Source organism: Portunus trituberculatus, chromosome 31 (assembly GCF_017591435.1).
Source record: "Portunus trituberculatus isolate SZX2019 chromosome 31, ASM1759143v1, whole genome shotgun sequence".
NCBI classification, from domain to species: domain Eukaryota; kingdom Metazoa; phylum Arthropoda; class Malacostraca; order Decapoda; family Portunidae; genus Portunus; species Portunus trituberculatus.
The window spans coordinates 19,416,363-19,441,362 of NC_059285.1; the positions used below are offsets into that span (position 1 = coordinate 19,416,363).

The 25,000-nt window shown below is 41.3% G+C and overlaps 1 protein-coding gene across 2 annotated transcripts in view; it reads left to right on the forward strand.

Annotated features, from left to right (window-relative positions):
- Nucleotides 1-5,875: 5,875 nt before the first annotated feature.
- Nucleotides 5,876-25,000, forward strand: part of LOC123511671 (homeobox protein CDX-1-like) — a 40,469-nt gene continuing 21,344 nt past the window's right edge. For both annotated transcript variants that reach the window (XM_045267721.1, XM_045267722.1), the window contains exons 1-2: nucleotides 5,876-7,052; nucleotides 12,104-12,142. In XM_045267721.1, coding sequence (XP_045123656.1) covers nucleotides 6,233-7,052; nucleotides 12,104-12,142 — 859 coding nt within the window. In that variant the 5' untranslated portion in view covers nucleotides 5,876-6,232. The remainder of the gene's footprint in view (nucleotides 7,053-12,103; nucleotides 12,143-25,000) is intronic.

Sequence of the window (25,000 nt, forward strand, 5' to 3'; positions counted from 1 at the left end):
AGAAGAAGAAGAAGAAGAAGAAGAAGAAGAAGAAGAAGATGAAGAACAACAACAACAACAACAACAACAACAACAACAACAACAACGATAATAGAAATAAAAATAACAATGGTAATAATAATAATAACAATAATAACAATAATAATAAAAAAAATAATAATAATAACAATAATAATAATAATGATAATAATATAAATAACAATAATAAAATGCAATTAGGTCAGGTGAAGTGTGCGTGTGCGTGTGTTGGTGTGCGTGAGGTGAGGCTGGGGTGCGCGCAGGTCATGAGGTGATGGGTCATTAGCAGGCAGGTGATAATGCCCACCTGTGTTGTGTTAATGAGCCAGGCGATTAGTGCAGAGAGAGAGAGAGAGAGAGAGAGAGAGAGAGAGAGAGAGAGAGAGAGAGAGAGAGAGAGAGAGAGAGATTATGAAAGAAACATATAGCATAAAGAAAAAAATGAATGAATAGTTGTGGATAGCTAACGTATTATTATTATTATTATTATTATCATTATTATCACTATTATTATTATTATTATCATTATTATTATTATTATCATTATTATCATCATTATCATTACTATTATTATTGTTATTATTATTATTATCATTATTATTATTATTATTATTATTATTATTATTATTATTATTGTTATTATTATTATCATTACTATTACTATTACTATTATTATTATTATTATTATTATTATTATTATCATTATTATTATTATCATCATTATTATTATTACTATTATTCTTATCATTATTATTATTATTATTATTATTATTATTACTATTCTTATCATTATTATTACTATCATCGTTATCATCATCATTATTACTATCATCATCATCATCATCTTCACCATCGTTACAACTATATCCATCACTTCTCTTCCTCCTCCTCCTCCTCCTCCTCCTCTTACTACTACTACTACTACTACTACTACTATACTATATACCACTACTTCCATCACAAGAACAACAAGAACAACAATAATAATAACACAATATATTATCTTTTCTCTTTCCACCACCACGACCACCACCACCACCACCACCACCACCACCAGGACAAGCGAGGCTGGTGTCGTGAATTGAAGTGATGCATGTTAATTTTGCGCCCATTTGAGGGGAGGGAGTGACGGCGCTTAACAAGTGCTTAGGGAATAGAGGGCGCCGAGGGGAGAGAAGAGAAGGGGTGGTGGGAGAGGGAAGAGAGAGGGTGGGGGTAGGTGAGGGTGGCCTGTCTCGTGGGAGTGATTGTGGTGGTGGTGATGTGTGGTGGTGGTGTGTGATGTAGTGATTGTGTGTGTGTGTGTGTGTGTGTGTGTGTGTGTGGTAATAGGTGTGATTCTGTCATCTCTCTCTCTCTCTCTCTTACATATCATTGCTTTAGTTTAGATTATTAAGGATGTGTGTGTGTGTGTGTGTGTGTGTGTGTGTGTGTGTGTGTGTGTGTGTGTGTGTGTGTGTGTGTGTGTGTGTGTGTGTGTGTGTGTGTGTGTGTGTGAGTGTGTGTGTGTGTGTGTGTGTGTACAAAGTCTTTCGGTAACATCTGAGCCATAAAAGTGTCTCTCTTCTCTCCTTCCCTCCCTCCCTCCCTCCCTCCTTTTCATCCCTCCCTCCCATGCACCCTATTCACTCCTCCTCTTGTCCCTTTTCGGCATGTAACAACAACGACCACAACAACAACAACAACAACAACAACAACAACAACAACAGCAAAACAACAATAACTTCAAACATTACTAACCCTTTTTCATTGCTCGATTCACACTCATAACGTAAAAACAAACCATCAACTTAACGCCTTTTTACTGCTTTGGATCCCTTTCACTGACAATGTATGGATTCCAAAACTCCATCACAGTACCTACTTATTCATAACTTGAGCTTCTAAGGAATATAATCAACGTACTATTTTAAGGAATCAAACACTCTTAACACTCTTCTTTAGTCATTGCTGTTTTTTTGTTTGAAGTTCAGAAGTGTTAGATGTGATTTTCTTACTATTTAATCTTCCTTAGTGGAGAATCAACGTAGCTTTTAAGGAATTGTATACTCCTATTCCTATTTTAGCGTTTTTTCTTTTGTTTATTGATCTTGAGTAGTGTTAGATAGAGTGTTTGTTTGGTCATTTGTGTTACTCTTTTTGTTTTTGTAGGTTAGTTTCTCCCAGTCACAGTCTGGGTATTCACACTTCACTACCAAGCCCTTAGCGTGATTGACGATGATAACAGTAATAGCGTTCGTTTTCTACGCTCAGAATTAATTGTTGTTGTTGCTGTTGTTGTTGTTGTTGTTGTTGTTGTTGTTGTTGTTGTTGTTGTTGTTGTTGTTGTTGTTGGTGGTGGTGGTGGTGGTGGTGGTGGTGGTGGTGGTGGTGATGGTGGTAATATCATTTTTCTTCGTCTTTTTCTTCCTCCTCGTCTTTTTTTTCGAATTTTTTGTTCTTTCTCTTTTCTATTTGTCTTTTTTCTCTTCGTCTTTTCTTAGTAGTTTTCTTTTTTTACCTTTTTGCATATTCTTGTTATTGTCTTTTTTTATCTTTTTCTTCTGCTTCTCCTTTTTGTTCTTCTTCCTCTTCTTTTCCTTCATTTCTTGTTTATTTCTTTTAATACAACATAAATCATTAAATCTTTCTGATATGTTTCCCGTAACACACACACACACACACACACACACACACACACACACACACACACACAGTCATGGAAACGGTTAAAGGATTCGAGCGAGCACCTTCCTGTGTGTGTGTATGTGTGTGTGTGTGTGTGTGTGTGTGTGTGTGTGTGTGTGTGTGTGTGTGTGTGTGTGTGTGTGTGTGTGTGTGTGTGCCTCAAAGGAGTGCCGCGGCGTAATAAGCGGGGGAGGGTTTAGTCAGTGCCAGGGTGCCAATCTCTGGGCTTAGTGCTCTCTTGCTTCTGGCACTGCCCTCCCACAGCCTCTCCCTCCAACCTCTCCCTTATCTTCCCTCTTTTTCTTCCCCTTTTCCTCTTTTCTTTCTTCTCTTTGGACTTCGTTTTCCATTTTCTTTTTCATTTACTTTCTTCTTTTTCAAATATCAGTTTCCCTTCTTTATTTCTTCTTTTCCTTCCTCCCTCATTCAGCCTCTCCTTCGATCTTCTCTCTCCTTTTCTCTCTTTCCTTCCTTCTCTTCCGTCTTCTTTTTCCATTTCCTTTCTCATCAATTTTATTCCTTTTCTAATTTTAGTTTCCTTTCTTCATTTCTTCTTTTCCTCTCTCTCTCCTTCAAACTCTCTCTCAATACCTTCCCTTATTTTTCCTTTCTCCCTTTCCTTTTTTCTCTCCCATTTTCTTTTCCATTTCCGTTTTCCTTCACCTATTTCTCTTTCTCCAATCCAGTTTTCCTCCTCTTTGTTTCTTCCTTCCTCTCTTCTACCTTTCCTTATCTTCCCCTTCCTCACTCCCGTTGTGTCTTTTCTTTGTTGTCTTTTTAACCTCATTTTCTCTTTTCCTTATCTATTTTTTTTTCAATTTCCTAGTTACTTTCCATTCCTTTTCTTTGACCTCCTTTCGTCTCTCCCTTCTTCTCTTCTCTCATTCTTTCCCTCTTTTTTTTACCTCTTCTCCCTTCCTTTCTCTTCCTTTCTTCCCTCTCTCTCTCTCTCTCTCTCTCTCTCTCTCTCTCTCTCTCTCTCTCTCTCTCTCTACCAAACCCCCATTCCTTTCCTTTCTTCCTTCCTTCTTCTTTCCCTTCTGTTTACTCCCTCCCTTCCATTTCATTCTCTCTCTCTCTCCTTATCTCCATTTTCTTTTTCCACTTTCATCCTTCCCTCTCTCCTACCAAAAGCTCTCTCTTTCTCCACCGCCTCTTCTCTCCTCCATAATTTACCTACCCCCCCCCACCCCTCCTCTCTCTCTCTCTCTCTCTCTCTCTCTCTCTCTCTCTCTCTCTCTCTCTCTCTCTCTCTCTCTCTCTCTCTCTCACTTCACACTCCCAGCTCACACGTTATCCTCCTCAGCAAGCGATAGTTCACTTTCATTACTCTACCAATCACTGTCTCCTTCACCTCCTTCGCTGCTCCTGACTGAGAGATAGATAGATAGATAGATAGATAGACTGATTGATTGATTGATTGATTGATAGATAAAGATAAAAATATATATAGATACATAGATACATTGCTAGATAAACAGACTGAAAAGAAATAGATAGCTAGACAAAAAAAGATAAAAGATAAAAGAAAAATATGTATGTACAGGTAGATAGATACTGGAGCCTATACCACACACCTTCACATTGTATCATTATATCATTGTTGTTGCTATCATTATATTTTTTTCATTTCATTATAACCATGTTGTGATTGTTTATATTGTGTTTATATTCACTATACGCTTGTGACGCCTGTTTCCCGCGCTTCAGACTGTCTATCCTCTGGGCAGCGTCTCAAACAGTCGTGCTTGTGTTGTCCCGGGGCCAGGACACACACACACGTACTCCGTTGTCTCGGGTTAGTCTTCCCCCTCTGACGACCCTCGTTGTATCACCTGGCAATACATCTATCAAGCGGAATTTTAGAGTTTGTTTTCTCCCCCTGCCCAGGATGTAACTGCCGCCAACGGTGTCTCCTACAACAATATATTATACTGTAGATAATATATTGAAGATAGATAGATAAATAGATAGACAGATATATGAACAAATAAATAAATAAATAAGTAAAGAGGTAAAGAGATTGAGGATTGATAGATAAATAGATAAATGGATTGATTGATGGATAAAATAAATGTTCTCAGGCTGACTCTTTCCTGCTCTTCCCCACCCTCCCTCTCTCTCTCTCTCTCTCTCTCTCTCTCTCTCTCTCTCTCTCTCTCTCTCGCGTGTTTTTCTTTCTTCACTTCTTTTCCTCATTTTCTTCTACTTTTTCACTTTCTTAGTTATCTTTTTCAGTATCTCTATTTCATCGTTATATAGGAGGAGGAGGAGGAGGAGGAGGAGGAGGAGGAGGAGGAGGAGGAGGAGGAGGAGGAGGAGGAGGAGCAGGAGGAAAGATGCACAGATAAAAATCACAGCGTAAGGAGAGAGAGAGAGAGAGAGAGAGAGAGAGAGAGAGAGAGAGAGAGAGAGAGAGAGAGAGAGAGAGAGAGAGAGATTATCATATACTGTACAATACATGATTATAAAAGAATCTAAACATGAAATAAATAAAAAAACAAATAAAAGTGTGTGTGTGTGTGTGTGTGTGTGTGTGTGTGTGTGTGTGTGTGTGTGTGTGTGTGTGTGTGTGTGTGTAGGCGCGCGTGACCTCGGGTGGTGCGTGCGTGACCCAGCTTTTGGGAATGACCCAGGAGGGGATGTTTCTTAATTGGCTCATTAACAGGTAGGTGTGAGGCGGGCCGCTCAGGTGTGCTGGTGCCCTCCTCGTCTCCCTGCCCACACACCCCACACCTCCCCCTTCACCTCCCCTTGCTATGTTGTCTCTCTGTTCCTCTTGTTGTGGACCCTTTGTGTGATCCACCCTAGGTCGCTTTGAACTTGTCTCCACCGTCTCTCTCTCTCTCTCTCTCTTTGTGTGTGTGTGTGTGTGTTTGTGTGTCTAAATAGTGTGTCGGGGATACAGAGCTCCGACAGAGTATCGTGGGCACGGTGCCCTGACTCCTGTGGCCTGAGGGTGTGGCTAGGGTACAGTGTACGTTGAGGATGCCTGGAGGTACGGCATGGTACAGCGTAGCGGAGTACAGCGTGGGCCGGTACAGAGAGGTTGGGGCCGGTGTGGTGGGCGGGCGAGGCGAGTGAGGCCGCTCATTGGTGGAAGGATAGGGCGCCCCGCCCTGCTAAAGGCGCAGGACCAGTGTGGGCGGGGCGGACTGGCCGGGGCTGGTGGGAGCCCCTCACTCCGTCACTCCTCGCCCGGTGAGCAGCAGCAGCTTCCGTCGTCGCCGCCGCCGCCGCCACTCAGTGCCATCCCCGCCGTGCCGTTGTGCCGCCGCGAAGTGTGTGTGTCGAGGCGTGATTCTCTCAGTGCCACTGTGGTGCAGCACCCCGAGGCTTGTGTATGGCAGCCAGGGGTGTGTGTAGGTGACCGAGGCTTGTGGAGGGAGGCACAGGGAGTGCAGGAAGCTTGCAAGGTAGCAGGGCGGGGTCTGGCGCCGCGCCACGCAGCAGTGGAGGCAGTGCCTAGAAGGTGCCGTCGGCAGCAGGGAAACAAGGGTAGCAAGGGCGCGCCGCGCCATGGGCCGCCGCGCCGCACCCCATTAGGATGGTGCAGGTGGCTGCCTCTTTCTCTCAGGCCGCCATGTTCCCCACCGCCAACAGGCCACCGCCCCCGCCGGCGCAGCACCCCATGGTGGGACAGCAGGGCCCGGCGGGCTACCTGGGCTACTACCCAGCCCAGCCCGCCCATCACTACCAGTACCCGCCGCCTGACTTCAACTGCAACCTGCAGCCCTTCGTGCCCACCCAGTTCAGCGATGGCCTGCAGGGCGGTCCGCCGGCTTGGCACAACCCAGTATACATGGGCGGCCATCACCACCCGGCCGCCCACCACGCCGCCGCCGCTCACCACCACGCGGTGCAGCACTGCCAGCAGCGTTCGCCCGCCACCTACGACGACTGGATGACACCCCTGCATCACAACGGCGGGGGCGCCTCCCCTCTTCCGCAGCATCCCAGCCTGGGCTCAGTCGGCACGGGCGTGCACCAGCCGCCACACACGCCCTCCCCCTGCGCCCCTGGAGCGGCGGGGCCTCAGGCCGCCCCACCCTCGCCCACCTTCAACAGTTACTCGAAGCTGCCCGGCGTGGGCGGCCAGCTGGAGTACGGCAGCGACGGAGGCGTATCAGGGGCGCAGTCCCCTAACGAGGGCGTGCTGGGCCTAGCGGAGAGTGCGGGGGACGATGAATCGCCGCCCGCCACTCACCCGCAGCCACCCAACGCTCACCCAACCCCGCCCACCACCCTCCCTACGTCCACCACCCACCCGCCGCCCACTACCCACCCGCCATCTTCGCGACCTCAGCAGATCCGCTCTCCTTTCAGGTGGATAGAGAAGACAGCCTTCCAGGGGCCGCCCCACTCAGGTGAGCCGTGCTCTGCGCTGTGTGTGCGTCCCGCAACGCATCTCGCACCACACATCACACCACACACCACACACCACACACCACACACCACAGTCTCAGCCTCAGCAGCCAAGGCCATCACCGCCGCCGCCACCACCACTCTCGCTGATCCCTTCCTATCACTGAGGTACAGATAACAAATTTCACACCAAGCAGTGATTTACCCGCGATAAGTCACCTGTAATAACTCACCACCAACACCACCACCACCACCACCACCACCTTGCCACTATTAATTAATCATTCTTCACTTCAGCCACCAAGGTCTCCCGACCTGGCACACACTGCTGCATGGGGAAACGTAACTTTACATATATCTTTTACTAATACTATTATTATTATTAAGAAAAATGAGACTAAATGAATTGAACAACAACAACAACAACAACAACAACAACAACAACAACGGGTCACATACGAGCTGTTCCGATAAGAAAGAGAGCCTGTAGTATTTACGTCATGTCAGGTCAGGTCAGGTTAAAGTGGATCAGGTGACAGTCAAGAGGAGAATGCCCCACGGTGATAGCCGCGTGGTCACCGCCTCGGCCCAGTAATCTCAGGCATGGCGGGAAAGCGTCCCTTCCAAACTTCCTGGGCACTTTCTCAGCAGGAGGCGGCGCTCTTTCGCCACCTCGGGCGCCACCACCTCGTAAAAGTGGTGATTTTTTTCAGAATCACTCACAACACTCGAGAAAATGAAAATTCATCTCAACAAATTTCACGCGGCATTTGCACCGGCTGCAATAAATTGTCCGGTCACTAATAAGACGGTGCTATGTGCTGGAAACACAAGACAGAAAGCGTTACCAACACACATTAAATAGCATGCCGGTATCATACAGGAAATGACTGGACTAATTTGTGCTGAGCTGGCAATGTTATGTTTGGGGGGGGGGTGTTCTAAATAATTGACGAATTGTTTTCTCGAGTTTTTTTGAGTGATTTAAGAAATTGTCACGTTTCGATGCTATTTTTCTCCGTGTGTTCATTCGATGGTAATTTTGTCTGAGCGAGTTATCAGCAGGATAAGTTGTCGATATCACATGGTGAATATTTTCATGGGCAATATCACACATTAGGCAACGTTTGCAGCGACACACTGCCGCTCCTCCGTGTGTTCCTTCATGACTCATTTGCGTGAACGATCATTGGTGGAGAAAAAAGTCCTTTTCTAACGCCGATGTATCAAGTCCTGAAGTAATGAAAATATCAAATACTTCATGAAAACAGATAATGTATTTGTTACACTTTTCTATAAGTATGAAAGTTGTTACGATGACATTCTACATCAACACAGCGTGAGAGCGCAGTATATACTGTACACAACCACCGCATTCTCAGTGTTAAGCTCACAGAATCTTGTCAAACTGCATGTGGTGTATATTCGGCCTCGTCTCGGCTCTGTACTACTCCCTGTCTGCTAAAGCGGTGCCACTCCCGGCTCTCTAGAGCTATAGGTGCACGGCTCCAGGCCAAGGGTCTATTGCAATGACTGACACATTCACGTCTGGCCGATTAACGATTACCACCAAAATCCTTACTGCCTTCCCTTCTTTCTCCTTCTCCTCTTCTTCCATGCCTCTATGTAATTTCTGATATTTACCACAATCACAGCTCTGACAATCTCTGTGTATATCGAAGGCTCGAGATGGAAAGGGAGTTACAACTGGTCTGCGTTGATATTGGGGCTTGACCTTACCGTTACCGCGCCCTTCACTGCACTGGTGTCTCGGCAGGTTCTGGTGCAACCCTCTCCTAAACTTTGATGTGATGGTAGTACAAAACAAAGACTGGTGGTTACAGGAAAGACACATGGTCGAGGGAAACACTCTCTGTGTGCAATATTGGCTGAAAGAATGGAGAAATCCTTTTTAAATTTCATACGTACGGTGCCAGTCAGCTACACTTAACGATGGCGCCGAAATCTTTGAGCTAAGTGTAGTTCATGGGGCGCTAACAGTTATTCTTTGCCATAACAGAAAAATATGATCCCAATACACGTGTGTGAGGAGTTACACAGCGATACGAACACTTACTGGTGCAGCTCAAGTCAGAGTCCATTAAACGCGAGGTGCTATACATAATAACCCTATAACAACACTGTCATCATTCCTAGCCCAAGGTTTCTACGCTTCTCCCTTCATGCTGAGAAGGTTTATGAGGAAATTTTAAACAGGAGTAAAACTTGTGTGGTAGAAAAGAACAAAGATCAGTGAGGAAAAACTGTAAATATAAGTCTTCGGAAAGAAAAAGAATTAAAGGAAAACAGTCTATAGAAAGTATACACTTCGACAAACATTAATAATTTCTGCTCAAAGAAAAAAGAAATAAAGATTAGTGAGAAAAATGCAACTTAAGAAGCGAAAAATGATAGATAATGGAAAAATAAAGTGTCTACAAAGCATAAGTTTAGAGAAAAATTAATAACTCCCGCTCACTCTCACTTACTTCTGAAGCAGCTCCTGTTTGAAGTGAATAAACTAATAACAAATAACATAAGAGCCATATTTGAAGTATTACACAATTTGATATTCACTAAACTAATTATATTTTCTTGGCGAAGGTTATGCAGTTTTCTCATCACCACCACAAAAACAACCATCACCACCATCACAACAACAACAACAATTTTCAGTGACAAACATCACCATCACCACCACAATCACCATCCCCACATCTCTCCTTACCGCTAAGCTAACCACCACCGCCATCACCCGCCTCCACCAACACCACGACACTCGCAATACTTAATATCACTATAATATCATCACAATTTTCACTGTCATCACCACCAGAGAGAGAGAGAGAGAGAGAGAGAGAGAGAGAGAGAGAGAGAGAGAGAGACACACACACACACACACACACACACACACACACACACACACACACACACACACACACACACACACACACACACACACACACAGGAAGCTCTACAAGTCGTTAACAAACAATAAACTTAAGCAGTAAATGACCAAATAAGTTACTCCACATTAACTAATAGAAGCAAACTGGAATGTGTGTGTGTGTGTGTGTGTGTGTGTGTGTGTGTGTGTGTGTGTGTGTGTGTCCATGTTAAATTATGCCGGCTTTTAAAATTATCATTATTATTATTATTATTATTATTATTATTATTATTATTATTATTATTATTACTATCATTGGTGTACTTCCGCCTTGCAACATTCACATCCGTGGCGCTGCAATCAAAAAGGATATTGTAAAGGGAAAGGAAATAGATGAAGAAGAGAAAGGAGCAAAAGACGAGGAGGAGGAAGAATAGAAGGCAATAGAGGAAAAGAAAAAGACGAAACGTAAAGAAGAAGACAAACGGAAAAAAAAGAGAAATAGAAGGAAAGAGTAAGAAGAGGGGGAAGAAAAGTAGATAAGGAACACGATAACAACAAGTGGAGCTTAGCTAATGCGGGAAAGAGGGAAGGGAATGGATAAGACTGAGAGAGAGAGAGAGAGAGAGAGAGAGAGAGAGAGAGAGAGAGAGAGAGAGAGAGAGAGAGAGATGGGGGCTCGTAACGAAAGCTAAGAACAAGTGACGCTCTACCAAAAGCTGCCCTCTCAATTTCACTACACCCATTCCTCATTCCATATTCTGAAACACTCCTGTCCGTAACTCGACTACTTTCAAAAGGCTCTGTAGTTTCTAAGAGTGTTGTTATGTTTCAAGAGACAGATTAACAAGATCATCTCTGTGGACTTTGAAAACTATTGTGGTGAGAGACCAGTGTTTCTCAATACATGCCTTCTTTGCTCACGCCTCCAACCTTCGTACTACTAGTTTATCATAACAGTGGCAAGATTTCAAAACGATAAATTTTAACAGACATTAGTGGAAGTGGTTGGTAGTGTTTTCAAGGTGTTTCTGTGACTTGCGATAGTACGACAAGGGTGATACTCTGTCGGGAAGGAAAAATAGTAAAAAATGGCTATGACAGATAAGTATATATATATATATATATATATATATATATATATATATATATATATATATATATATATATATATATATATATATATATATATATATATATATATATATATATATATATATATATATATATATATATATATATATATATATATCTGTGTGTAATTCACCTCCTCCTCGGTCGCCTGCTGGTCACCCAGCCAGTCTTCCCCATTATGGAGCGAGCTCAGAGCTCATAGACCGATCTTCGGGTAGGACTGAGACCACAACACACTCCACACACCGGGAAAGCGAGGCCACAACCCGTCGAGTGTGTGTGTGTGTGTGTGTGTGTGTGTGTGTGTGTGTGTGTGTGTGTGTGTGTGTTTCACAGTTTGATCTTCACTGTTTGATCTGCTGCAGTCTCTGACGAGACAGCCAGACGTTACCCTACGGAGCGAGCTCAGAGCTCATTATTTCTGATCTTCGGATAGGCCTGAGACCAGGCACACATCACACACCGGGACAACAAGGTCACAACTCCTCGATTTACATCCCGTACCTACTCACTGCTAGGTGAACAGGGGCTACACGTGAAAGGAGACACACCCAAATATCTCCACCCGGCCGGGGAATCGAACCCCGGTCCTCTGGCTTGTGTGTGTGTGTGTGTAATTCACCTCCTCGGGCGCCTGCTGGTCACCCAGCCAGTCTTTCCCATTACGGAGCGAGCACAGAGCTCAAAGACCGATCTTCGGGTAGGACTGAGACAACACACAACACACACCGGGAAAGCGAGGCCACAGCCCCTCGAGTTACATCCCGTACCTATTTACTGCTAGGTGAACACACCCCACACATTAAGAGGCTTGCCCATTTGCCTCGCCCCCCCGGGACTCGAACCCGGCCCTCTCGATTGTGAGTCGAGCTTGTGTGTGTGTGTGTGTGTGTGTGTGTGTGTGTGTGTGTGTGTGTGATGTGACTAAGCATATAAGAGAATGACTGGTTATTACTATTATTATTATTAGTTATTATTATTATCATCATCATTTATTATTATGTCTTACAGTTCCAATTTTCTTCCCTCCAGATGGCACCTTCCTAGACCTGGATGGCTTACCGGTGAAAGGTGAGTGCCCCTCTCTCTCTCTCTCTCTCTCTCTCTCTCTCTCTCCTATGGATAAAGTTTTTTTTGTCACGATTCCGCTGACAGGGCGTGTGTTGGTGAGGAGGAAGAAGAAGAAGAAGAAGGAGGAGGAGGAGGAGGAGGAGGAGGAGGAGGAGGAGGGGCAGAATAGGGCTCCCGACGGGGTTGTATTTGAGGTGACGGGAGAGGAAAGATATTCTCTCTCTCTCTCTCTCTCTCTCTCTCTCTCTCTCTCTCTCTCTCTCTCTCTCTCTCTCTCTCTCTCTCTCTCTTGTTTTCTTCACCTCAATTTTTTTCTCCGTATTTTCGTGTGTGGTCTATGTGTGTGTGTGTGTGTGTGTGTGTGTGTGTGTGTGTGTGTGTGTGTGTGTGTGTGTGTGTGTGTGTGTGTGTGTGTGTGTGTGTGTGTGTGTGTGTGTGTGTGTGTGTGTGTGTGTGTGTGTGTTTATGTTTCGTCTTTCGTCTCCACTTTATCTCTCTCTCTCTCTCTCTCTCTCTCAGGAGCAATGGCGGAGGGGTAGGGGACATGTAAATCTTGAGGTGGGGGGCGGAGTGGCTCTCAAGTGGTGGAGTAATGGAGTAATAGTGTAGCAGTCACTCCCACAACACCCCTTCATAAACTTGATCTAGTGGTGGTGAGCTAGGAAGGTGGAGGTGGTGGTGGTGGTGGTGGTGATGTGTGTGTGGTTTCATCTCTATTTTCTTTGTTTGGTTTCTTTCCCCTTATTTATTTTTTCTTTCGTTTTTCTTTTTTTTATGGAGTTTTAATTTCTTTTACCTTTCGATGAGAATGTAATTAATTTTTTTTCTTCTATTTCTCTTCCTTCCTTCATTTATCTATTCGTTTATTTCCTGTCTTTCCTTAATTTTTTCCCCCTGTTTTCGTGGTTTTCTTGTTGATCTAGTTCTTGTTCTTCCCTCTTTCTTTCCTCACTTCACTCATTCATTTATTCTCTCGTCTTCACTTTATTGTTGTTGTTCTTTTATTCTTCCCTTTCTCTTCCTGCCTTGTCTCCCTTTCGCAATACAAACACACGAACATTAAAAACTCTTCCTTCCTTCCTTCATTCCTCTCGAGAAAGTAACGTTCCTTCTTTCCTTTTTATTATTTTTTCTAATTTCTGACACGAGCATTATTTTTTTTCCGTCCTATCTTGCTTCCTTACCATAAACAGATCCAGTGGTATTTAAAAAAAATCTTCGTTCTTTCCTTCCTTTCTTTCTTTTTTCCTTTCCTTCTATCTATCTTCCTTCCTTCACAAAAACCTTTAATGTCCAAAGTTCTTTCCTTCTCTTCCTCCTTTTTTTTTTTTTCTTTCCTTCCTTCCCATCATTTCCATTTTTCATTTTTATTTTTTTTCTCACCTTTACACTCATGAATATTTCAAGTTCACTTCTTCCTTCTCTCTCTTTCTTTCCTCTTTCCTTCCTTCACTTTCTTTAAAAGCGCGAATGATTAAACTTTCCTTCTTCGTCACACAACCACCATAACACCATTTGAATCCCATCACAACACTACAACATCAATAACAAAACCATAACACCATCCTGTCAACACTACGACATGAACAGCACCACAAACCCGCCTCCTTGACAACACCCCACCACTACAACACCGCAACACCACAACACCACCACACAATACAAACTTTAGAGGGGGTTTCTTAAAGCCTTCGTGTTTCTCTCTCGACCAAACCTCAAAAGAGAAAACGGAATGAGTGTTTGACCAGAAAAGTGTGTGTGTGTGTGTGTGTGTGTGTGTGTGTGTGTGTGTGTGTCTCGGTTGGTGGGTACGTGGGTATGTTTGGCGAAGGATAGATGGATGAAAAATGTACACACACACACACACACACACACACACACACACACACACACACACACACACACACACACACACACACACACACACACGAACTTATTTATATCTTTATATAAATATCAAAACGAGACTGGAATACATACAAAACACACCACAAAAATAAAACAATTCACACACACACACACACACACACACACACACACACACACACACACACACACTTCACAAAGATGACTGGGGTTCGTTTCGGCCGGGTGGAAACACGTGTAGCCCTGTTCACACACCTTGTTGTCCCGGTGTGTGCTGTGTGCCTGGTCTCAGACCTATCCCAAGATCGGAAATAATGAGCTCTGAGCTCGTTCTGTAGGGTAACACACACACACACACACACACACACACACACACACATTATAAGTTCGCTTCTGCTCGACCCAAAGGTAGGCAAAATCATTCTTTCAATCGGGCGCCAGGTTGAAACACAGCATACGTGAGGCGGCGCACGTATATAGTTAGGTAGAGTCTTGTTTTGCCGGTAGGTGGCGCTCTCTGTATCTCCTCCCGTGTTGATCCTGACACGTTGCGCACATTTTGGATCAGAGTACACAGAAGAAGGATTAAAAACCAAAAGGAATGTGATGTTGTTGAGGTTCATTGTTGGATTCTTGAGAGTAAAATGATGAGCTACTGGTCAATAAACATGTAATGGATAATAGAGTTTGTTGATATAAATACATGTTACAACAGAAAATTATGATGCATTATGTTTCCACCGTTTAAACATTACGGCTCAGAGTTAAAGTTCGTTGGTTTTAGTTCCAGTATCTATCACATCTGATGCTCTCCAGAACGTCAGTCAGGTAAACCCAACTCCCCACCGTGGCGCTCCTACCACAGTAGTAACCTCCCAGTAAACAGCTCACTCTGGCGAGACTCGATCTGCCGACCTTATAGCAATGCCAGGCAGTTATTTTCTTTATTAGTATAATTTAGTCCAATACTAATTTCGTTTTACATTTACTTATTATTATTGTGTTATCTTCTTTATCATCTCAAACAATTCTAATTTTGTTTTAAATGTTACTACTTATTTCCTCCCTTATATATACTTCATGTCTATGCAATTATATATTTCCTTGCGATATTTTGCAATATAAGAACATCAGATCCTTATAATTTTCTTCCCAAGCAATTTTTATCCAACTAATATTTCATTGAATGATACTTTGCTATATATATATATATATACATATATATATATATATATATATATATATATATATATATATATATATATATATATATATATATATATATATATATATATATATATATATATATATATATATATATATATATATATATATATATATATATATATATATATATATATATATATATATATATATATATATATATATATATATATATATATATATATATATATATATATATATATATATATTCTTATGTTATTCTCGTGCATTCAATTAAATGACATCCGTTATGATTAATATATGGAGACTTTCGTGCCACATTTCAAATGCAGTTTACATAATCACGTACGATGATATACAATATAATACGATATTTTATGGTAAGATTTTAATGGTTTCCAATGTACGTATATACCTTCTTTTACATAATCATATGAAATATATGTAATTAATCATATATATATATTCTTTTACTTAATATATAAAATCAAAGCAATGCAATTCTCACATTTACACATTGATGATTTACATTTCGAATTCATTACATGTATACATGTCATTTTTTTCCTAACATATTCGGTCTGGGTACACGTAATCCCCATGCACTTACTACGTTGAGGCGAGGCTAAGGGTGTATTTGTGACTATCGGCAGGATTAGCAAGGTGTTTACAGTGCATGGTGTGGGCGGCCCGGGGGTGACTTACGCCCTTCCAACGGGATCAATACAGCTGCCTTCATGTGTATGATTTATGTTGTATCTATTACATTTTACAATAGTTTTATTACTTTTACATACTTTTTTCTATTAATTTTTATTTCTTTTAATCTTAACAGTTTTACTTATTTTTGGGGTGCCTCCGACGGAGGAATAAAACGATTTAAATACTAGTAATAATGATAATAATAATAACGATAATAATAATAATAATAATAATAATAATAATAATAATAATAGCGTAACATTATGTGCCGACAGATGCACAGCATATTCTCTCTCTCTCTCTCTCTCTCTCTCTCTCTCTCTCTCTCTCTCTCTCCTGGGGTGTGCTAAAGAGTAATGTTCGTCACCAAACTTTATATTCAAGCGATGTTCTTACTAGAGAGAGAGAGAGAGAGAGAGAGAGAGAGAGAGAGAGAGAGAGAGAGAGTGTGTGTGTGTGTGTGTGTGTGTGTGTTTGTTCCGCATGTGTTAGGAGAATGTTTTTCGCCTTTATTTCTATTATTAATATTATTATTATTATTATCATTATTATTATTATTGTCACTATCATTATCATTATTATCATCATCATTATTATTATCATTATCATTGTTGTTGTTGTTATTGCTAATATTGTTTTTGTTGCTCTCGGTCGGAACTAAAGAAAAAAATTAAATAAAAAATAAAACAATTAGATCAAGAAAAGACAATATAGAACCATGAGGCTTATACGTGGCACTCCTTGTTGGTTCCTTCTTTGTGTTCCTTTGTGCTTCCAGCGCCTTCCTTCACGTTAGATATTTGTCCGTCGCTCACTCAGCCGCCCTTGTGTCTTCCTCTGTGTTCCCCAGTGTTGCTCCGAGCCGTCCACCACGTTATTTACTCGTCCCTCACACAGTCGGCGTGTCTATTGACGGGAGTGTCTCGGCTTACCGGGGAATCCCCAAACTATATCTTATCTCAGTGCTGATAGCAGAGAGAGAGAGAGAGAGAGAGAGAGAGAGAGAGAGAGAGAGAATGGGTGAAAAATAAGCAATGTCCTGATAATGCAAGATATTAATTAGATGAAATATGATGATGGATTGCAATATTTGTAGTAGTAATAGTAGTAGTATATTAATGAGAATTGAATGAAAATAGCGGAAACACCCCCCCCTCTCTCTCTCTCTCTCTCTCTCTCTCTCTAACTCACTCATTTCTCACTCCCTCCTCTACCATTACTCGCATACCCCCATAACTCCCCCCTTACTATATCTCTCCCTCTCTCAATTCCACCCCCCTGTCTCCTTTCCTCTCCCTCCTCTCCCTCTTGGGCCTATCACACACACTCATCCTCACCCCAAACTCTCCCTCTCTCCCTCTCCCTCTCCCTCTCTCTCTTTCCTCTCCCTCGTAACAGATGACCTAAGGGATCTCAGCACAATTAGTTTAGTAGAGTTTACCCATACTTTCGTTATTGAGAGAGAGAGAGAGAGAGAGAGAGAGAGAGAGAGAGAGAGAGAGAGAGAGAGAGAGAGAGAGAGAGTGTGTGTGTGTGTGTGTGTGTGTGTGTGTGTGTGTGTGTGTGTGTGTGTGTGTGTGTGTGCAGAGGAGGAATTTATTTTGTTCGTTATATTATTCACGGAGACAAAAATGCGGAACGGGAATGAATAAACTGTTGTATGAATGAATGAATGAATGAATGAATGAATGAAGTATGTGAGATAATGCATGAAAAAAAATATGAATTCAAAACATCTAGAAAGAACTTATATAATTCAAAAGGAAACATGGGAAATATATATATATAATGAGACAAGACAGTGAATAAGCGTTGGATAATTGCCAGATGAATGCATGAGTATCAAAACAAAATGATGCAGAAAAAAAATTCATTCACAAAGAAAGATTAAGAAAAAAAAAATGAGTGAATAAATTGAATCAGCAATGAATAAAAGAGTCAGTGAAAGTATGAATTAAAAAAACGCAAAAAATATTATGAATGAAGGAGAAAAATTATTCATGTTATTCACTTAAGACAAGAAAACCCTTCATATCTTTGCAGGAATGAACAAACTGCTAAAATAGAGTAAAGAATGAATGATAAATTATGCACAAACGAAGGAATGAATAAAAAAGACGAGTGAAGCAAACCAGCACGCGATGATAAACACACGTCACTCACCAACACAAACAACTAATAAAGACGAACAGGCTTGTGAATGAGAGGGATTAGTGATGAATGAGGCAAAATGAATGACCATAAACGGAACGCAAGGGTGACTAGAACTGCCAGATTTTGAAGTTATATACACTCCACCACCCTCTCTCCCTCTCCCTCTCCCGCTCTTCCATCAACACAAACCTTCAATAAAACAATAAATTTATACGCACTGTCAACCTGGCCACCGGAACAGGAGACCCGCGACTCAAGCCGTGCGAGGCGGGGAGCTAGAGCCGTGACTGTCTGTGTGTGTGTGTGTGTGTGTTGCTCATCGCCTTTTTTTTTTTTCTTATTACTTTTATGTATTTATTTATTTATTTATCTCATTTATTTATTTATTTTTTTTTGTATGTGTCTGTCTGTCTGTCGGTTCCCTCTTGTCTCTATCTTTCTCTTCGTGTTTTTCGTCTTTTTGTGTGTCTGTGTCTGTTCGTTCGTTTGTTGTTTAAATGTAATCAATCCCCCTTCTCTCTCTCTCTCTCTCTCTCTCTCTCTCTCTCTCTCTCTCTCTCTCTCTCTCTCTCTTTTACCGTGCCCGTCCGTCTGTCTGTCTGGAGATGCAAGTAAAATGGCGGAGATCAGAAACAAAATATAATAGCAATGCATGGCAACTTAAGTGAAGGAAGAAGAAAGTTTCTGTTGAACGGAAGGAAGGAGAAAAACGACAATAGAAACACAGAAAGAGGGAAGAAATAGAGGAGGAATGGGGGTCATAAGAAAGAGGAAGGAAAGAAATATCTAATAAACGGAAGAAAAAAAGATAGGAGTGGTCAGATGAATGGAGACTTAAAGAGAAGAATGAGTTTATGATATATTTTTTCGATCCTAAGTGTGTACAAGACTGAAGAAAATGGAGTGAATTTATGACGCGCTGTGAGATCATTAACTCCTTTAATACTGAGACGCATTTTCACCTTGATATTTAGGTGTGATTATATTTTATTTGCATTAGGAAGTGTTTATGGAGTTCAATAGATTAATGGCCAGAGTCTTTACTATTTCAATCCTCACGTAAGTTTCTGAAGCTGTGTAAAATCACGATATAGTAACCAGAATGGATATGAAAACGCGGCATAGTACTGAAGGAGCTAATATGGAAGAAAAAGGAAAAAAACGTACACCGATGACAGAGATTCTCGTTCACGAATTTGAGAAAAAGAACTCAAAATTGACATGTTTCTAGATCTTACATGTTTGCAAGTTTAAAGAATGATGGAGTGACTATATTTTCTCGATCTTACATGTTCTTAAAGCTTTGAGGAATGATGGAGTGAGTGTATTTTTTCGGTCTTACATGTTCTTAAGTCTGAAGAATGAAGATGTGAGAGTATTTTCCCGATCTAACATTTTTATTTTTTTTAAGTCTGGGAAATGAAGGAGAGTGCATTTCTTTTATCTTACATGCTTTCTTGTTTCTTGAATGTGCAAGGTTGAAAAATGCTAGAGAGAGAGAGAGAGAGAGAGAGAGAGAGAGAGAGAGAGAGAGAGAGTGCGTATACTTCCTCTCGTTTAAATGTGCCAGTTTGAGGAATGATAGTGTGAGTTTATTCCCTCGATCTTACAAGTTTTCCTGTATCTTAAATGTGTAAGTTTGAACAATGATAGATATTGGATGTATATATTTGCTCTGTCTTACACATTTTCCTGCATTTCAAATATGTAAGGTCGAAGAGTGAGAGAGTCCGTGTATCTCCTCGATCTTACAAACTTTCCTGTATCTTAAGTGTGCAAGGTTGAGGAATGATAGAGAGAGGTTGAGGATTAAAATGAGTGTATAGTATTCTTCAGTCTTATACGTGGAAAGACTGAGGGGGAAATAAATGGGTTTATGACATTCCCAGCGATCTTATTTGGGCATCTGATTGTTAAGCGTTGAGTAAAGGTCCAATTTTTTTCCTAACCTTAATCTTAAAGAATAAAAAAAAAAAATGATAAAAATAATGCATCACTGGTTTCGGCGCTAAGATATTGCTGAATTAAATTGAAAAAACGTTCTTTACTTACTTTATTGCATGTTTATCGATCTTTTAAGTGCCTTTATTAAGTGTTCAGGAATTTTTTTTTTTTTCGTCAACAACAATAACAATAGCAACGGCAACAACAACAAGCGTATTATTTGTCTGGCCGCTAAGACATTACAAAGTCACATCAACACACGCCTGGCCTAACTGGTACTCACTTTATGGCATGTCTCGTGACCTAACGCATACCATCAGTGTTCATTAATAGCAAACTTTCTTTTTGGGGATGGTTATAACAACAATAGACTTTATCCACTGATTGCAGAACACGCTGTTTATTTATTTCTGGGTAAAATATAGCGTCTTTTATAATCGTGATCTACACAAAGAAAAGGATCAGCTGTGAAAATGAGTCAGTTGAATTAACCTGAACGTAACCTAATTAATGAAAAACACTAATGATATTTCATTTTTTTTTTTATCTTCAACGTATCAAAAACAAGTATGTAGTTAAGGTTCCATCGCATAAAAAAAAGGAAAATAAAAAAAACCCGCCGAATAATATTGGCATACGACTGGTGTTACTTTCCCGTAGTCTTGTATGTGAATCTAAAGCTATATAACGTTCAGAAGCAGCATTCCTTTCCTTATTCAACAGCTTTACGTACGAATCTGTCCATCAAGTGTAAAGCTGCCTCTTGGATGAATCTGGCAATGAACTGTAGAGCAACAACAGTATTTTCCTCGTTCCACAGTCTTACACATAAATCTGATTATTGAGGTGTAAAATAAGCGTTCTTTTTTCCTGTTTCGCTGCATCAAGTGCAGAACAAAATATACTTTTTCTTTGTTCCTCAGCCTTACATTTCATTCTGCTAGTTAAGTGTGAGGCAACAGTCTTTATTCTTCCCCGCTGTCTTATAAAGAAAGTGCAGGGTAACATTATTCTTTTCCTATCCTTAACAGTATTTCGTCTTTTCGCAAACGCACCATTGTCTCCTATTCAACTTATAACTATCCTTTTCCTCTTTACAAATGAACAATACTAAGAAAAACGTATCTTTTGCGTGTTTGTAAGCCTTTCTCACCTATTGTATATTACCTAAACTTAAATACACCTACAAACTAAGCAAAATGTGAAAGTGAAACATTGGATATACGAGAACAGCACCAGTAGCAGCGTCATGAAGGTGAGAGCAGCGGCGCGACACAAGGAGGTATGGCGGTGGTGCGGCGCGGCAGTGTGTGGGGTGTGCGGCAGAAGAGTGAAAATGTCACCACGCTTCCTCACGTCCTGCCGCAAATAATGCCTTGCTGTGCCTCGTATATTTTACAACATTAGTATCTGTAAGTCACAACAAAAACCGCTCCTTCGTAGATCATTTACTGCTCCTTCATAAACTGTCTCGCGCCGCGCCTGACGCCGCTCCGACCACAGGGAAGTTTGCAGCCACTGGAGAGACGGTTCATGGCTGAGTAAAGTCTGCGTGATGTTCAGTTCCGACTTTCTCTGTTTGTCACTGAGGTGGAAGAAGACGGTGGCTGAGTTAAATCTAACATGCTGAGGTCTCTATTTGTCTGTCATTGCTGGAAAACTTGTGAGAAAGTATATTAAAAAAAAAAAAAAAAAAACAACAACCGAGGCTGAGTCATTTCTGAGTGGTTAGTGTCGACGTCCACCATTCCTTCCCAGTCACTATGCTCGAGACGTCTTCTTTGTCGGGCAGGAAGAAGACATTGGCTAAGTTAATTCTGAGTAGTGATGATGTCCACTTTTCTTTCTCAGCTAATGAGGTAGAGGCATCTCCTTCGTCGGGGAGAAAAAGACAGTGGTTGAGTCAAGTCTGGGCAGGATATACTCAAATCATGCACATTTCTCTGTCTCTGCACCATATTCTGACACATTTTTTGCGCTGTTCCTTTACTGTATTAAACGACTCTAAATGGTTAAAGTTGCATGGACCTTTAGGAGTATTTTTTATAGTTACATAGAAACAGATTAACAAGAGTTGTATATTAGTGATAGGAGAAACAGTTTTGCGAACCCGGTAAATCATTTCCGTTGCCTTCGTATAAATAGTCGTGATGAGAGGGCAAGGAGTTTCAGAATGCGGGCCATGATGAAAGGGACACCTTTTGTCAGGTAGAAAACACAGTGGCTGAGTTAAGTGCGTGGGATTTTGTTTACCTCCAGCATTGTTTGTCATTGCGTTACAAATACAATCTCCTTTGTCAGACAGAAAGAGGCAGTAGTGGAGTTAATTTTTCGTGACTCATGTATACACATGCAGGATGTCAAATCTGAGTCATGTAGCTACAGGTCCACCTTTCTCTGTCACTGAGCCACAAACACCTCCCTTGTCATACAGTGGGTACCCGGGACAATGTAAGGTGCTCAGGTCTAACCACGTTACCACACCACCGCCGCCGCTCACCTCTCCCGCCGACACACGCTACCGTCACCGCCGCCATCCACCGCTACTGGAGATACACTTTGAGACTCTTTGTTCCCCACACGACTCCTCTTCTAAGGCCACGAAGACGAGCGTTGACACTGTAGTCTAATGCTTCTCCTTCCACTGAGCATAAAGAATACTTGTTAAATTTCCAGCGCAATGATGAAAACATGCTTAAAGATACCGTTAACTTAATCTGACAATAACTATCTCTAGATCCTGTTTAGAGTGATGGAAATGAGACGTCAGTGTCGGAAAGTCTGTGCCTCTTTAGATATGACGTGCCCGTAACGCCAGACGTGACTCACTGAGCACGCCACGTAACAGTGAAGGCGTTACGTAAGGCTGCCGCGTTACTAAGGCCGCGTCATTGCCAGAACACCTTCATGTTATATAGTGTCTCGGCGGCGTGAGGGAGTCGCTTCACATAATCAAGGCGCGCTGACCGGGACTCACTGGTTCTTAATTGAAATGCACAAAATGAAGCAAATTATCAAGTGGACTGAAATAGAAACGGAAGAAAACTAAAAGAACTCCTGGTAAAACTAAATTAAATGAAAAACTGACAAATAATAATAATAATAATAATAATAATAATAATAATAATAATAATAATAATAATAATAATAATAATAATAATAATAATAATAATAATAATAATAATAATAGTAATAATAACAAAAATGTGTAGACTAACAGGTTGATTTGATATGAAATTACCGAATCGTCACTAAATCAAACTAAACTCAATAAAATAACATAAAACGAACAAGTGAAAAGACGTTACAAGTTTAAAGAAAATTAAGTATAATAATGATGATGATAAAATACGCCCGACCAAACAAAATGAAAATTGAATAACATATGAAATTAGAGCTGAACTGAACTGCAATCTGAAAACGAAGGCATTCACTGAACCTAAACAAATAACTGAATAAATATACCAAATGAAATACTGCTTTCCAAATATTCGGACATTCAATACAATCTCCTTTCATTACGGGATAACACACACACACACACACACACACACACACACATTCTTTACGTCATTTGGGCTGATATGTTATTTATTATTAAGGGAAATTCACTGGTCTGTTTCAAAAATACCACACCAGTGACAGAAACAGGAAGTGTGAAAATAAGTAATTGCGAGAGAGAGAGAGAGAGAGAGAGAGAGAGAGAGAGAGAGAGAGAGAGAGAGAGAGAGAGAGAGAGAGAGTCATTCAGAAAATAAAATTAGAGAAGACAACCTTGAACAAAAATATGAAAAAAGATTAGTACTGGAAAGTGAAGAATAACAACGAGAAAGAGACGGAGAAGGAGGAAGAAGAAAAAGAGAAACGAAGCATAACAACGAGGAGGAAAAGGAGGAGGAGGAGGAGGAAGAAAAGAGGAACAAGGAAAAAAAACAAGAAAGGAAGAAGAGGAAAAAAATAACAGAAAAGTAAAAAAAAAAAAAAAAATAAATAAATAAACATCAATATATCAAGAACATTAGACATGATTTACTGCTTAGATAAAATTGGTAGTAGTAGAGAGGATGAGAAACACTGCAACACTAACCTAACCTTCACATTATTACCTTCCTCTTCACCTCCTCGACAACACAAAAGAAACAGCAACACTAAACCCAACCCTTCACATTATCGTCTTCACCAACACAGAGAGAGAAGCAATATCTTAAGTAACAGTAGTAGTAGTAGTAGTAGTAGTAGTAGTAGTAGTAGTAGTAGTAGTAGTAGTAGTAAGAGAAGAGGGAGGAGGAGGAGGAGGTGTGAAATATACAACCTCACATACTCACATCCATCCATACATACATACATACAAACAGACATACGTACATACAAACACATCAGCGTCCACTGCAGCACAAAAGGAACACCTTACAAACACAAAGGGAAGCAAGCCACTGCCCTGTGCAACCCCGCCAGGTAAGGCAAGCCGGGCAACAAAATGGCGCCTAATTAACCTGTCCACCTGCGAGGCGTGAGGCGGGGCGGCGGGACAGGAGGAGGAGGGCAAGGAAGACAAGGAGGTGGCTGGGTAGTTAAGTGCTGGGATAACAAGATAAATACCACGCGTTCGACTCTCTCTCTCTCTACCCTTAATCGTCTGGAAATATATCTCTCTGGTAGAAGGGAGAGATAATGGAGGAAGGGAGGACAGGAGGAAGAGGAAGGTGGGATAGTGAGGAAAAGGGAGGAAGCATTTGAACGGAGGGAAAAACGAAATGAAAGGAAGGAAGGAGAAAATGAGAGAATACATAGATATGGTGGGAAGGAAGGAGGGAAGGAGACGAGATAAATGAACAGAAGAACAGGAGGAGTAAGAGATAGACGGAAGAGAGATAGGAGGGGTTAGATAGACAGAAAAGAGGAAAGGAGGAGTAAGAGGGGGATATAAGGGAGGAGGGTGAAATAGACTAAGGAGGGAAGCCATGGCGCGGACAGACGGAGGGCGCAAGTTTATGTATGCCGTAACGT